Source organism: Crotalus tigris, unplaced genomic scaffold (assembly GCF_016545835.1).
Source record: "Crotalus tigris isolate CLP2741 ecotype Arizona unplaced genomic scaffold, ASM1654583v1 scf7180000024506.7606697, whole genome shotgun sequence".
Classification (NCBI taxonomy): domain Eukaryota; kingdom Metazoa; phylum Chordata; class Lepidosauria; order Squamata; family Viperidae; genus Crotalus; species Crotalus tigris.
In genome coordinates, this window is record NW_024100678.1 from 103,313 (window position 1) to 119,459 (window position 16,147).

General features: G+C 36.0%; 1 protein-coding gene across 1 annotated transcript in view; it reads left to right on the forward strand.

The window, feature by feature from the left end:
* The first annotated feature begins 11,128 nt into the window (after window positions 1–11,128).
* THBS4 (thrombospondin 4) overlaps window positions 11,129–16,147 on the forward strand; it is a 40,385-nt gene continuing 35,366 nt past the window's right edge. Inside the window, exons 1-2 of the mRNA XM_039333546.1 lie at window positions 11,129–11,397; window positions 13,494–13,697. Coding sequence (XP_039189480.1) covers window positions 11,307–11,397; window positions 13,494–13,697 — 295 coding nt within the window. The 5' untranslated portion in view covers window positions 11,129–11,306. The remainder of the gene's footprint in view (window positions 11,398–13,493; window positions 13,698–16,147) is intronic.

The following is a 16,147-nucleotide window of genomic DNA, read 5'->3' on the forward strand; positions in this document are numbered from 1 at the left end:
CCTCCCCGTAGGCCGGGCGCTGAGGCTGCCGTTCGCCCGTATGATCGTTGGTCTCGGGAACCAATGAAGCGCGTGCACGACACAACAACTTGAGCGCGCGCGCCATCTCTCTATCAGCCGTTCTAAAGAGACAGGCGCCTTTTCTAACCTGGTGTTCCTCGTTAAATTCTGGGGTGCAAAATATGAGCGACCACAAATAGGAGCAGTGAGGTCGCGTTTTGAATCTTTTGCTCCCATATCACCTGATTTCTTGGCTCTCCGAAATCAGATAGCGCTGAAATAGGCTGGCTTTATCTTCTCCCCAGCCAGCATCTCCTTTCGGGGAATGATGAGATGTTCAAGTTCAACAAACGTGACAAGTACTTGGTGGGGAAAGCTGGTCTTATAGTTCTCTAGTCTGGGTTGGCTATTGGCGCTGTTGAGATTGCTGTGCGGAAGACATTTTCGACAAATTCATATTTCACGTACAAAACAATGTTCACTTTTGTAGCATATACAGATTGGCAACACACTTCCAGCTAAGGTCATCTCGGTTATGTGTAAACATTCCCATTTTCAATTTTCTACAATTAAGGAGGAACAATGCTCAGCAAAATATTCAGAGGGTTTTCTAAAAAAAAAAACACAACCCCCCACTGAATTAACTTATTCACGATCACTTACAGCTTTCTCACAAGAAACAGGACTACAGATGTCTCTTTATCCTCTAAATATATATATATATAACTAAGGTGACTAACTTTTTTACAATGAAAAGGAGGACACAAATAAATTGAAGAAAAAAATATCGTAAATAAAAGAAACATTTTATTCATTGCAACAATAATACAGAATACACTATAATATGATAAATGCATAATAAAAACATTTGTAACAATAACATTTTATATTGTAATTATGCTTACATGCTGCACCCCTGCCCGCAGCCACCCCGCCAGCACTGCTGCCTCGCAGTGTAGAGTGGGCCCTGTGGCTCCTAAAGCACCAGCTGTGCTGGCTCCGGCCCCAAGGGCAGCCCACCGTCGACACACCCCACCTGCAGCCGCCCCACCAGCACCACTGCCTACCCTGCACAGCCCCATGTAGAGCAGGCCCCGCGGATCCCACAGCATGGGGGGCAGCCGGCCACTGCCACCCCTCATACCCCTGCCCACAGCAACCCCGACACCCCTGACTCTTGCGCCCACAGCCATTATTGCCCTAGCAGGGCCGAAGATCAAGAGAAAGTTACTGTGGCATCACCGCTCCAGTCTCCTCCAGGTATCTTCAGGATTAACTAGGAGATGGTGTAGTTGGGTAGCAGGGAGGGATGCAAAGTTTCTGCCAATTCGCCCTCGCTGCAGACAACTTATATGTGCAAAGTTTGCCGGCCAGGTGTTTTGGTGTGCTCAGCAGCAATTCCTATTGGCTTTTGAAAGCCAATAGGGGGAGTAGCACAGCTCATGCAAAAGTTGAAAAAAACATCCAAAAAGGTGCCAGAACGCCGTTCTGAGTGTTTTATGAGAAAAAAAAAAGCTCTGCAGATTAGTCTTCAAATATCGAAAAGGAGGACATGTAGAAGGACACTTTTCGAGGGAGGACAGAACTCCGTAAAGGAGGACGGTTGGTCACTTTAATATAACATATGTCGCTGAAACAGAACCTTTAATTGCAAATCTTATTTGGCTTTAAAGAATGTCATTGTTTTTTATTAATTTATGCTAAGATAAATAGGTGACTATTAGGTTTATATCCTGCCTTTCTTCCAGGCATTGAAGTTAGTATATTGTTTCCTCTTTCAATTTTATCCTCAGATAGGTTAAATGTTTAGGCTTTAAGATGGATGGGCTTCCACTCCCATAATTCCCTAACCAGCTTTGAGAAATATTGGATTAGACTATGAGATAATGCTTGGTCCACTTCTTATTTTAGGATGAATAAGACCCTAGTTCTTCCCAATGTCAGTGCAGTGCTTAAACATAACTCCATCTTTCTCTTCCTCTCTCCCAATTTTATCTGTGGAATTTTTTACATAGAGTGATCATCACAAGGCTTATGGCTTTGTAACTGAAGGAAAATGAACTTGGGTTTTCAAAATTTGCAGATCATATCTCAATCTTTAAGCCATTATTGTTTTAAATGTTCAGTGTTTAAACATGGGTTGTTGAAAAAACACAATTTGTTTCACATATTATAAACTATAATATCCTGGATTGTACAACTAAGCCAAAAGCACATTAGAGTGAGGATGATGTATGCACCCCAAATTTTAGAATACCATCCATAGTCAAAAGTTCTGTAGTATGCTACATGAACATGTAAAGTTTTCAAGATCTATTGTTTTAAAAAAGCAGTCCTTCAAAGAAAATGTTCTGCAACTTTAAAAGAAGATCTTGAGGAAAATATCTGGTACGCCTGGGGATACAAGAAAAATAACTATTCTAAGGCACACATACAGTATTCTTTGCAAGTTGTCCTATTGAATCAGTGTTACTAATTGTTAAAAGTTTTATGGAAAGTTTACAGTCTATGCAGAATGACTTAAAATATTTTGTGGTTTCAGTAAACCCTCTGTTCCTGGAGCTATTTTTCAGTTTATACTTTTTCCACCATGGATACAGAAATTCATAATCTCAGTAGTAAAGCAAGTAAAGAATATGCAAAACCATTTGGCTGTTTTCCACATTTCTGGTGAATTAAATGTGCACATGTTTAAAAATTACAAGTTAACCTTTGCATATATTTTGTGGATCATTTTTCAGGGTGCATCTGAAGATATAAGTGAGAAACTTCTAGTGAAGGGAATTAAAACAAAGCGAAAGAATTATATGTCCATTAAATCAATTGGATTGTGAAGTAATTATTTGGTAAGGCAGAAACTAGGTCTTATAAGCAGAACAGTTAACAAGGCATCAATGGTAACATCTGTGTGTTGTGTATCTGGTTAAATTAATGGGTAAATAAGGTTTTATATAAGTACAGTATTTACATAGTAACCATTCTTTCAAATAAACATATGAATTATACAAAGTCGCAAACAAGGCAACAAAATACTTTTGTGAAGACTGTTGTCAAGTAAAATGTCCCTCTGATAGCCCAACCTTACACTATTACCACAAAGTAGGGCACCTAAAACAGAGGATTGATTTTGTGAATCTTTATTCCTAATATCACCTTTCTATATAATTCTTTTTGACTTATCTCCTTGGTATTTCAGATACAAATTCTACCTTTTAGGTAAACCTATGCTCCTTTATTTAGGAATAAATTCTTTTAAAGTCAGCTGGATATGTTAGCTTGCTGTTTTAATTACATGTTTATTGTTTTTATGCCTGCATAAGACTCTGCTTTCATTTACTTTACCCTTTGTTCTCCCATTTGCTATTTTCCTTTTTGTCAAACATCCATTATTAATTTGTCATCACTAATGTCCAAGAAGTTATCAATCTCTATTTTCTCTTTTTCAATGTCTTTTTTTTAAATGTTTTACTTTAACAACAAATTTGATGTAAGAATTGATCGGTTCACTAGATGTGTAACTTGCCTTTCCTTCAGGAAGTCAAAGCAATACACAGAGCACTCTCTGCCCACCACAATGAATGAGTCAATGGAGATGAGAAACAGTATTTGGTTCAAAGTCATCCAATGAGCTTCCATGTTTGAAGATGAAGTTAAATTTGGATTCTTCTTGATTTTAGCACATTAACAAGCTGCAGATAGATAGATAGATAGATAGATAGATAGATAGATAGATAGATAGATAGAAAGATATAGACTCATCCATCCGTTTTACCTCAGCACCAAAGACAGTTCAGCCCTGAGCTAAATATATTCTCTGCTATTGGCATATACATTTATTAGTATTACTAGAAGAAATAGAGAGGGAGATAAGCTATAGATCTGGCATTCCAGATAGAGGTGATATAGCACTTTCAACCTCTGTCACTGTTGCCCTGGGTGGTTGGGATTATTGGAAGTTTACTTTAGCCTTATCTGGAGATTGCAAGCTCCTCACTTTTGCTAGAGATCAACAGTGAGAAATGTTTTTATGGCCAGAGGCTTCATTCAAGATTTTTGAGGAGTAGGAAATGCAATGAGTGGGCAGATGATAAATAAGTAGGGATGCAAATGGATTTTCCATCTTTGGAGAAAAGTTATTTATTTAAATTTATTTAATTTAGTATTAAATTATCCTTATTATGGCTTGCGCAACTGTTTTCTTATTTTCTTCCCTCAAAAGTAAATTCTGGCAACTCCAATGAAATTTCGTGAGTGGTACTCTTCTGGACACAAGGATTTTCAGATTACCATAATGGTAACTCTATAACTATAATGGCATAGGAACTCAATTACTTCTGTATTTGGTGTAATTCCTAGATCCTAAGTTACTAATTGGCTAAACAGTTGTAAGTGATATCATTTAAAAACAAAAGCCATAGTAATACCATTCTTCAGAATCAAAAATTTGGAGCTTATTCACGTGACTATTGAACACATAATAGTTACAGAAAAATAGTAGAATTTATGTATGTTGGGTCCCAGACTATCTATTTTGGCACATACTGAATAAAGAATAAGCAAAATTTAACTTGTAATGCAGAAATCGATTCCTGAAGATGTTGGGGATTTACAATTAGCTCCCTTACAAACTTTTTCCCACAATTCTCATTTACCTAGGCAGGACCTGAAAACAGTGAGCCTACAACAAGAAGTGAATAGAGGCAAAACACAAAGTATCTTACTTCTGCTGCTTATTTTTTTGCTCTTTCTGACATCCTGTTCCCTCCTTCAGTAAAGAGCCAAGTAGCTCTTACCAAAAGCCTAACTTAGTGGGAGTGGGAGGTGGGGATGGATGGGATTGAAATTAGGCCAAGGAATGCATGAAATTAACTGGAGAGCCCTAAATTGCCCACACCTGCCCTGGGCTGAAGCAATGGTCTGATTCAGCAGGAACTGGTTTCAGATGCCATGACTTCAACAATAGTCCATAAGCATGAAGTCACAATGATCTGTATCTTCTTGCATTTATACAGATTAAATTAAGCTCCTCGGGATATGATCCAGAATAAGCAATTTGAGAATAACATGCCTACTTTTCTCGGAACCATTTTTAAGAAAAGATAAAGGTTCTTTTGTTCTATTCTAGGAATCAGTTTTAGAACTTGTCTTAATCTATTCATTTCTCATAGCACTGACATTTTCTTAAATAAAACCAGCATAACAGATCAATTTTCTATGTGCCAAAGATGTACATAGAAATGTGTGATTATATACACAGAAGGGAAAGAAACATTATAAAGGTTGAGTTGAAACTCATATTTTAGCTCATATGCAGAAGCTAAAGATTTAAAATACAATAAACATTTTCTTGTCCTAGTAACTATTCAAGACTATTTGTCTAGTGCAGATTTTTAAACATTTTCAGGCTGTGGAATCTATTACTTTTTTAGTCAAGAGGTAAAGCTCTACTTCAGTGATTCTCAACCTTAGCAACTTTAAGATGGGTGAACTTCAGTTCCTAGAATTTCCCAGCCAGCATCTAGTGATAGAAAATCAGCTGCTTGAGGGATACATTTAGTGGGATTTTTTTGGCCCATATCCCTTGAGGAATCTCCAAGTTCTGAGGAGTTGAAAAACTCTGCTCTAGGCTTCTGGTTAGGCATCACAGTATGACAGACACAGGAAGACAGGGCTCTGCCATGTTCGATTTTGCCCCCTGGGGACCCTAAAAATGGTCAAAAGTCACCCCAGAGAGGTGACAAAGAAGGAGGGGACTCTCGTTGATCGTGGAGGGGTGGTGGCACTTTATTTTGATCTGAGAAAGCCCTCCAAACTGGCAGGGGAAAGAAGCTGCTGACAACTGAAGAAAATAAGTACTAACGAGCAAGTTTTAAGCAATGTGGATGGAACTGGGTGAGACTTTATCCTCTCTTTATGACTTTAAAACATTTTTCTGGAAAAAACCGCCCAAGGCAAAGAATCCTCTCCGATGAGAGAGGGAAGGGGAATGTCTGCCCCAGGGAATGTCTTTTCCCTCAGGAAAAGTAAAGCGGTAAACTAATTTGGGGAAAACAGAGAAAATTACAAGATTAATTTGGAATCAGTACAGATATATAGCTTTGAAATTTGGGGACTAAAAGTGCTTTTGAGACCTTGTTAGAAAAGAGACTTGAAAATCTTGCAATATAAGTTTGGATTTAAAAAACTGGAAGACGGTGTCAACGACATCTAATGGTAAGCCACGGCACTACAATCTATTATGCTTAAAGATAACATGGTTTGAAGCTCAGATTCTGATAAGATTTTTGTTATTCTTGGAAACTTTCACTTTTGAAGACTGCAGCTGGGAAAAGGGGGGGGAACCTCTTGGGCTGCTTATCTGTGTGGCAGAGATGATAAACTATTTTGAAACTGGCCTCCCTGGATTAAGAATACAAATACTGACTTTTGGAGCTGTGTCGTGGAACTATTTCCCTGTAGAAGAAACATGCATTACTGATTGAGATGATGGAATACTTTGGATTATAAATCTTTGATTGATGAACAACTTTTAATTGCTTTTTTCTCTCTGTACAGAAAGGATATGTTTTTCATTGGACAGAAAAACTTGAATTTTGCTTATATTTCTTTAGGGGAGGCTTAGGGATAGACTGATAGGCTCAAATGACAATTGACTGAAACTTTTAAAATCCCTAAATAGATTGGACTATAAAGACCACATACAAAAACAAAATGGATGTTCCACACTTAGCCTTAAATGGTAAAAACCATCCCTAACACTTGTCTTCAAAGCCCCCAGCTTGACATACCAACAAGAAAATGTTGATGAATCTAGAAAGAAATTCTTTCTATGTTGAAATCAATACAAGAGACAATTGCCTTAGCTCATGATGAGACTAAAAATAACACAAAGGAGATAAAAGAACAATTTTCTAATCTAAACCTACAAATTCTGAAAATGACTACAAAGAAGGAACTAGGAACCAGAAAAATAGAAGGAAAATTAGAGAAAGTGGATCCAAAGATGGAGGACCTAAAGGAAGGAATCAACAGACAGACTCAGACAAACGAAAAATTAGAAGACATAACGATAATACTGGAAATAGAAAAGATATCTTATTTGTTAAGATCTCAGAACACATTTGAGGATAAGGAAGAAGAACTGATCGAATGGAAAATAAAGTGTTAGGAGAATTGGAAAAGGAGAGAGGATGTTTAATGAATATAAATGGACTGAGTGTTCTTCTAAAAATACTTTAATCAAATTGTCTTTCTTATTACAAACAATATACACAAAAACAGAGGAAGAACTACTTGATGATTCAAATGCATTGATTTGAAAAGTTAGTTGGCAAAGGAAGAAAGCTAGAGTAAGATTGAAGAAAATAGTGATTTTGGCCCTTAGATGGAATATATTATTAAACAGATGTTTGAATATGGCTAAGATAATAGATAATTATTAGAAATAAAAGTATTATGATAACTAGAAAGATAGTATCTGCAACTAGAATACTGTATTTTGGTATGAGAAGGGAAATACGAAAATGCTAAGAGGGTTTGAATAAGAGAAGCTTTTGGTTACCCAAATATAATTTATTATGAGAAAACTATAAGCAATAGAGACGCTTTGAACATTGATGGGAAATCAAAATTTAAAAAAAGCGGGAAAAACAGGATATTGATTGAACAAATGAATTTTAAGTGCAAATGCAATTGAGATATGTTTTGGTTAGAAAATATATTTTAAACTGACACTATTTATTATGTATAATATTAGAAAAATGTGATAAACATGTTGATATTCAATTGTATATGTATTAACAGCAATAAGAATTGTATTTGCCTAGTGTGGAAAAATGTATACCACCGGAAGAAGAGAGGAAGCACTGGATGGTGTAGTATTGGATCTAGATTGAGGAAGTTAATATGTACCACTGAATTACTAATGGAGCCAGACAACACATTGTTTGTTAAGTACTTATGATTGCAAAACTAGAAAATTAATAAAATATTTATATTAAAAAAAAGAAAACTCTGCTCTAATGTCCAGCCATGAAATCGCTGAGAACCAATTTATTCCCCTTTTAGCTTTAAATACCATTTGGAATCTTATATATAAAACCTAGCCCTGCTACTGACTATCAATACAGTATATGTTAACATGAATCAGTTCAATAGCAACAATCCCTTTATATAGAACAAAGCAACAATGAGGATTTAAGAATAGCAAAAACCTCTCTGCAGGAAATGGGTGGTTAAATATGAAATAAAAATAAAATAAATAAAATAGATAGTTCTCGACTTCCAACCGCAATTGAGCCAAAAATTTCTGTTGCTAAGTGAGACACTTGTTAACTGGGTTTTGCTCCATTTATGACTTTTCTTGCCACAGTTGTTAAGTGAATCACTGCAGTTGTTAAGTCAGTAACACAGTTGTTAAGTGACTTCCCCATTGACTTTGCATGTCAGAAGTTTGCAAAAGGTGATTTACATGACCTTGGGACATTGCAACCATTGTAAATATGAACCAGTTGCCAAGCATCTGAATTTTGATTACATGACCATGGGGATGCTGCAACTGTCCTAAGTGTGAAAAGAAGTCATAAGTCATTTTTTTCAGTGTCATTGTAACTTCAAACAGTCACTAAATGAACTGATGTAAATCAGGGATTACCTATACCAGGGGTAGGCAACCGTGGCTCTTTTATGACTCGTGGACTTCAACTCCCAGAATTCCTAAGCCAGCTGTGCTGACTCAGGAATTCTGGGAGTTGAAGTCCACGAGTCATAAAAGAGCCACGGTTGCCTACCCCTGACCTATACCTAAAATCAATTGCAACCAAAGTATTTTGGGAATTTTCATTGAGGTAATGGAATGTGTACAAATGTGCATGAATTTAAATATGTTCCTCATGCTAATAAGTCATAGCAATCTGTCTTCAGTTTTGGCAGTTTCATAATTTAACAGATTAAAGTGTCAAGAATTTAGCTTTGTTAAATAAAATAGTAGACATTAGGGTTATGCATACTTCTAAAACCAGATGAAATAAGTACTGTAGACTTCACATAAGAACAGCATCTCTGCCATAAATTAAAGTAGCCCAGCACAGCATCTCTACCATAAATTCTTTTTTTTACATATTTCTCTGCTTTAAGAAACTCTTTTTAGTTCATGTGGCTCTTAAAGTAAGGGCACTTTTTTTTTCAGGATCAAGCAAAACCTTAAAAAATAGTCAAGTTTAGGTAAATGAATTGGAAATAATGCTATGCTTGTAGTTGTCCAAGGTCTAAAACACTCTTTTCAAAACAGATAACCCTCTTATTAGTAAAAGGAATATCTAAAAGTTATTAAAATGACATAAAAGTGCAAATTTACACAAATGTGGAATTTCATATTTTAAGATATTAACACAAGTTTAACTCATGTATAAACTGACATTTGTTTTGTTTCCTTTATATCATAATTATATGACAGCATAAATAAATATACATTTATAAATAGATATAAAATTACTAATAACAGTATGTACAATGTTACATTCTGGATTCCTTTTAAATCATTGTCTTCTCCTTCTTTTCCTTAAATCTCAGTATACCCTGGATTTTCTGATGGTCTCCTATCCAAATCCTAAATTGGCTTAATTTAGTGGATTTGAGATCAGCCAAAGGGGCAACCCTCCCACAAACCCTCAAAAAACCAAAGCACTGTACTCAGTAGCCCCAAAATTTAGAACGATAGCTTGGAGAAAAATACAGGAAAAAATAGGTAATGAGAATGGAATTATACTCATTGTAGGAAATGATTGGCTGGAATTCTGAACAGGCAAAGAATGAATAGCATGTAGCATTTTCTAGCACAGAGGTCCCCAATCTTTAGGGCACAGGGACCAGTTCCATAGACAGAGGTTTTTTCATGGACCGGAAGGGGCATGGCTTTGCATGCTGCCTGCATCCTGCGGATGGGGCTTCGCTTGTTTGCACGGACCAGTTTCTAGCATGCTGCGAACTGGTGCCAGTTCATGAACTGGATGTTGGGGACCCCTGTTCTAGCAGATAATACTTGCTTACCTATACATTAACTCAATTAGAAACCTTTCCTAAAATATAGATACTGTTGCTCTGATAATGTAGCTAATGGTCCCACTAAATGAGGAAATAGTTTCTCTGAGTTATGGGCCACACATATTCTTTAATTTTGAACTTCAAAAAGCTCTTACAAAGTCATAATTATTGGATAACTTTTGAAACCTGCTACTTATCCTATGGTATCCCACTACCAGTCTCACTATTAAATGTTAAAAAGGAAATGATTTGTGTACAAAAATTAAAGCTGTTAGTATTTTATGAAAACTACACGGATGCTTTCTATGAGTGCTGAATGTTATTGACAGGTGACAAAAGACAGTGATGGATTTCTAATTGCATTTTCAGACAGAAATAATAGACCTCAACGCACTAAGACACATCACTCAAAGTGCTGAGCTGGTTATTTAATAACAAAGCTCACACATAAACATACAAAATAATTTCCAACAAGAATTAAAAACTAATAAATCTAATGCCAAATCCTCTGCTTATTTAAGAAACAATCCTGTTGAATTCAATGAAACTTACTCCAGAATATGTGCAATCCTATGTTTGCATAGGATTGCACCATTTCGCAGTCAAAATAGATTGTTCAAAATCTGCACTGAACATCCTCATAAATTACAAATTATAAAAAAAACCTGCTTTTTTGTGTACTCTGTGTTGTTTATGAAATCTATCCATTCATCCTGGTCCCATCTTCTAGATGCATATGCCTTTCAGAAATGGGAATCAAAGCCCATCATATGAGGAGAATGCCAAGTTGGGACAACAGCTGGTTAGCTTCATGTTTTAATTGAGATTTAAAACCAGCAACAATATCAAGGTAAAGTTATCACCACTGCTCTGGCAGCTTTACAATAACACATGCTAAAATTAGGGGCAGTTTTCATTCCTCATTTCACTCGCACTTATTGATGATCCGGAGCTCGAGCTTCCAGATCCCGTCTGGAAATTCCTCCAGTAGTTGGCGGCGGAAGCTCACGATTTGGCCACTGGAGCCCAGCCTCGGTCCCTTTTGCTAAATCGATTCTCCAGTTCTTGCCCGGGGGGGGGGGGCGCGGAGGCTGCCGCCGTTCACGGAAGGAGGGGCCTGGCCTCAGGTAGCTTCCTCCCTCCGTCTCTTTCTTAAGGGGGAAAAAGTCGCTTCGCCTTCCCATTCCACGCACGTGTGCAGGCAGAGACTAGCGGAGCCTCAAGGAGAGCGAAGCAACTGAGCCGGCAAGCGGGCTGTGGGCGGGATGAGGAGTCAGCGGACGGGCCCTTTCCTTCTCCTGCTGCAGACTCTGCTGCACTTTTCTCCCGCTTTTCGCGCTCAGCTCGTCCCTCAAGGTACGGCGGTCCCTCTGGAAGACTTGAGGGACGGGGATAGACAGGGGAAAAAAGTTTTCGTTTTTTGCCCCTCTTTACTGCAGCTGCACTTTAGAAAAGAGAAGTATGAGCCAGAGTAGGTCACCAGGTGGGCTCCTAAGTTCCTGCTGAGCAGGCAGTTTGATGGGCAATACATGACAGCTACAGGATCCTCAAAAAAATCCCTTCTAAATAATTTCCCTTCCTTTCTCTCTGTACTGCCGAAATGTGGAAGAATTTTAATTTAAAGATCACCAGTGCCAAAGATGCTGTTTTAAAGTAGTACTTCTTGGGAAAGGGGGATTCAAACTGTGTTGTTATTGAAATTTCTTTTTTGAATCCAGATTTTGATACTCCCTTTTCTCTTACATTAGTTTTTAAAAAGAATTCTCTTTAAATAAAAACCGTAAATAATCATTTCCATTGGTTTGTTGATCTCTGTTCCTTGGGCGTGGGTTGCCACAATTTGTCACAGTTGGGCACTTTGAGATAGACATACACACTTGTTTGTCTTTGGTCAATCTCTGCATCTTCTTCTCTCTTTTGTTAATAGCCAACAACATTAACAAAATTATATTTTAAAGATCAAGGATCTCTCATTTGAATGCCATTAGTATAAATGTGTCTTTTTTTATTCCAAGTAGTATGTTTAGATTATTGCTAAGAAAAAAATTAAAAGGTTTATGTTATTACACAATCCTGTGAAAGGGTACATCCTATGTAAAAGCTGACTTAATGAGACTTAATCCCATGTAAATATGCTGTGAAAAGCAGTGTTAGAAAAATAATTATTTATTAACTAAGGAAAACTCTTGTTAATCACAATACGATCTTCTTCTGGGTAAATGTAAAGAATATTGCTTATCCCAAATTGATTTGTTTATTCAAAATCATATCCTGCCATCTGTTATTAAAAAAACAAAACAAAGAAAGTAATAAGACCTCACTTAGCTAGAATTACAAAACAATGAAAGTCAAAGAGGTAAAATAATAAAGAAGTAAAAAAGTAGAAATAAAGAGAGGGACAAAATCCAACAGGGTTCAACAAAATCAGTTTCATATTTTCTAAAAGACCACTTAAGAAAATAGGTATTTCCAGTGCCAAAAATTATATAGAATCTTAAGTCTGCTAGAAAACCTCTCACTGCTTCTCCCAGACATCACCTAAAAAGAGGAAACATATGGAAAAAAAGAGAAAAGAATGAATGGCAAAAACGGGTAGAGATTTGTTTATGCTCTAAATTACTATAACATAGCCTGAAATCTAATATGTTTCCTGTTAGTGGGCAAGATCAAATAATTTATGAGTCTACTCAGTCTGCTGCTGATGAAGTTGAAGGGCAGTTCCAAGTCCTCATTTCTTCCCCTAGTTCTTCATTTTTAACCCGGTATTCCTTCAAACAAAAGGTGCTTTTTGGAGGACTGTATTCTGTAGAGGTAGACATATAGTCACCAAGTGGAGGAAGACTGCTAAAGTCAACTGAAAAAGCTCAACTTTGGATTAAATCTGATGATTCACATTGAGAGACAATGACCAGAGTCCTCTGTTATTGATGAGGATTTTTGAAAGATATATTAAATAGTTAGAATGGTCTCACATAGCTTAATAAAAGCCAGTGGAATTTATTATTGAAAGAAGAACAGTTTGAAATACATTTAGGCATAATCCATTGAGATTTCCTAGGTGTATTAAAAACAAAAGTTTAAATATTTTTCCAAATGTTGTGACCCAATTATGTTTATGGGAGAGGATAAAATAATTAAATATATAACTAGAAGGTAGTCATCTTTAACTTTTATTTACATTTAAATGTAATTAATCAAATTTAATTTTTTTCTAGGTTTCCAAAAACGTTTGTTTTTGAAGATGACTTGCCAGGATGCCATTTAAATGTTAAATGTAACTTTGAGGTCTTAAAAGTTTAATTGTGAGTCATGAGTGGCCATGTGCAACTGTGTGTGAAATAAGTTGAGATGACACTACAATTGCATGTAAGCCATTTTTCATGAGTCGCATGGAGGTTCCTTTTGGAAATTGTAATGACCAATTATTTAAATTTCTTTTTCTTTCTTTATAGTATTGGATCTCCTCTCAATACCCAATCAGAAACTAATAAAGACCTACTTACAGCAATCATTGTCTGACCCTACTGTCAATGAAATATATGTGCTCTCAACATTCAGACTACAACCAAAAAGTACAGCCCTTATATTTGGCTTATATTCCTCCAATGAAAACATAAAATATTTTGAGTTCATAGTAATGGGACGAGTAAATAAAAGTAAGTTGTATGCAATGAAAACATTTTATATATTTTATGTATTTTATATCTGCTAATTAATTTGAAACCCCTTCTACAAATGTAGGATATAGCTTAGCAAGTTTTCCGGTAAGAAAATTAATGCAATTCATTTAGACGTTTAGAACATTTAGATGTTCTGTGGAGGGGGCTACCTGCAAGGTTTTCTATTCTTCTCAATTTTATCCTTACTTTGACTGTAGGAGCCTGCTCATCTGAACAGAGGTTGAAATAGTGATTAGCCCAACATCACTTCTGAGATATATTTTTTTCATATTCGTATGTCAGCATCTCAGACCTGGAAAAAAAGAGAGGGGAAAAAAGTGTTTCATTCCCAAAGTAGTCTGAGAACAATAAAAAAAACAAAAACAAATTGATTACTTGATGTCTGGTTGATTTTGTTAGCTCCTTAGAGCTTTTCTTAATATTTTCAGATATAGTGACATTCTTTTTGAACAGCGACATCAATAGGGGTTATTACAATACTGCTAAAGACATTTTAAGAGGGCTAAGATTAGGAAACAAGGCATCTAAACACAATTCTTTTTAATTTTATTAAATTGTTCACTATGATACTTCTTGCTTTTTTACTTTCAAGGAAATGTGAGTATTAGCTTATGGCAAAATCTTGTTTCTATAGTTACACAATCTTCATCAGTGTTCATTTCTTTTCTTTGCCAGGAAGGTATCCCAAACAATGAAGTAGCTAAGTGATTTTTAAAAATGTGTTTATTTATTAAATATATATGCTGCCCATCTCATTATCCAGAGTGACTCTAACCATAAAAACAATTTTAAATATAGAAAAAGTTAAAATTAGAGGGATTAAGTAGAGAAAAAGTGTAAACCTTTTCTTTTTTCCCCTTAAAAAATCTTTTCAAATTACTGAAGAATTTGATACATACATTCACGTGCTGAATTCTTCATATGAAAGAAAAGGAATTGATTTAGTTAATCCTAGAGTTTAGCTCTGACTGAAAAAGCTAAATATTCCAAGTGCAGATGCTTTGTACAATCAGATGCTTGAGCAAGGGGATGCTTTATTAAGCTGAATGTTTAGAGCAGGGGTGTCAAACTAGAAGCCCGTGGGCCAGATGCGTCACGTGCAGGCCAACCCACCCTGGCTCTGCAAAGGCAAAAAATGTTACAATATGTCATGATATGTCATGTGACACGATCGAGTTTTACACCTGTGGTTTAGGGCTGTGGCCAGATCTGAAACATAAGTACACCCCAATTGGATCAGACAAGACCTATCTCAGCCTAGCAGTTTTTTTGTAAATCTGATGCTCCCAGGTTGCTTACAAACAGGAAATGGAACCATACCCCTCTATCACCATTGTTTCTTATAACTGGCGCTTAAAGGCACACTACCACCAGATGTAACCTCGAATCAAGATTAATAATCCTAGATAGTATTCTCCCATTTTAAAGCCACCCTAGTCACCATCTCCTATAATAATTCCACAGGTTAATTGCTTTGTGAATAAGTAACTTCTTGTATATATATAAGTCTATATCACAATATGGAAATTGAATGGACGACATGAAAAAGTGCAAAGTTATTATCCAGAGAAAAGTGAATAAGGAATGTGCATCAACTTTCTTTCATATTGCAATCAAGCTGACTGCTTCATTTAACTGCACTTAAATCCATCCCACAACATTTAATAAATTAGTTAACTTTTAAAGAATAATTGTTGAGATGTATTTTCAGTGCTGTTTTATGTGTCCACATATTCAGAAGTAAGCCTCATTCAAGAAAACATGCCTTGATTAGATTTATGAGTATGTAAATTATAATCTTCACTGAGGATTAGATGCAATTAACTCAGTATGTTAATCCTATACTATTCCTTTGAATACAAACTAATAAAAAATGCAAGTATGACCCACCATTTTTAAAAAGGCCCTTTCTCTCAACAGGAGAGAATGCCTTCACTAGAATAACGCTTGATTTGATGAGTTGAACATATATAAGACTAAAGAATAGGGGGGGGGGGTTGCTTGACGTTTGTAACCAGCCCCTGCAATTTTAACATATTACAAAGTAGTAAATTTAAAGGAGAAAAAAAAACATCTTGGGATTAAGAGCTTTGTGTGTTGAATGGGCATATGCAGGTGTTTTGGTATGAAACAAAATTGTAGGCATGTCTGTGATAGAATAAAGAATTCATGTGTGAATTGTGTGGATTACTAGTGTGCTGTTTCTTCAAAATAAGAACATATGACTCAAAAACTGGAATTTTAGAGTGGTATGGAAGGTACAGTTTAAATGTTTCAAATTAGTCCTGTTCTGACTTTTGCTTTAAAAATGAAATAAGAAAATGTTTAATCTATTTTAGCCAAATTAAATTAAGCAAACAATATATATATAATAAACTTCATGACAGCCATTTGGATCTATTTTATTCAATGATGATAATGAAAAA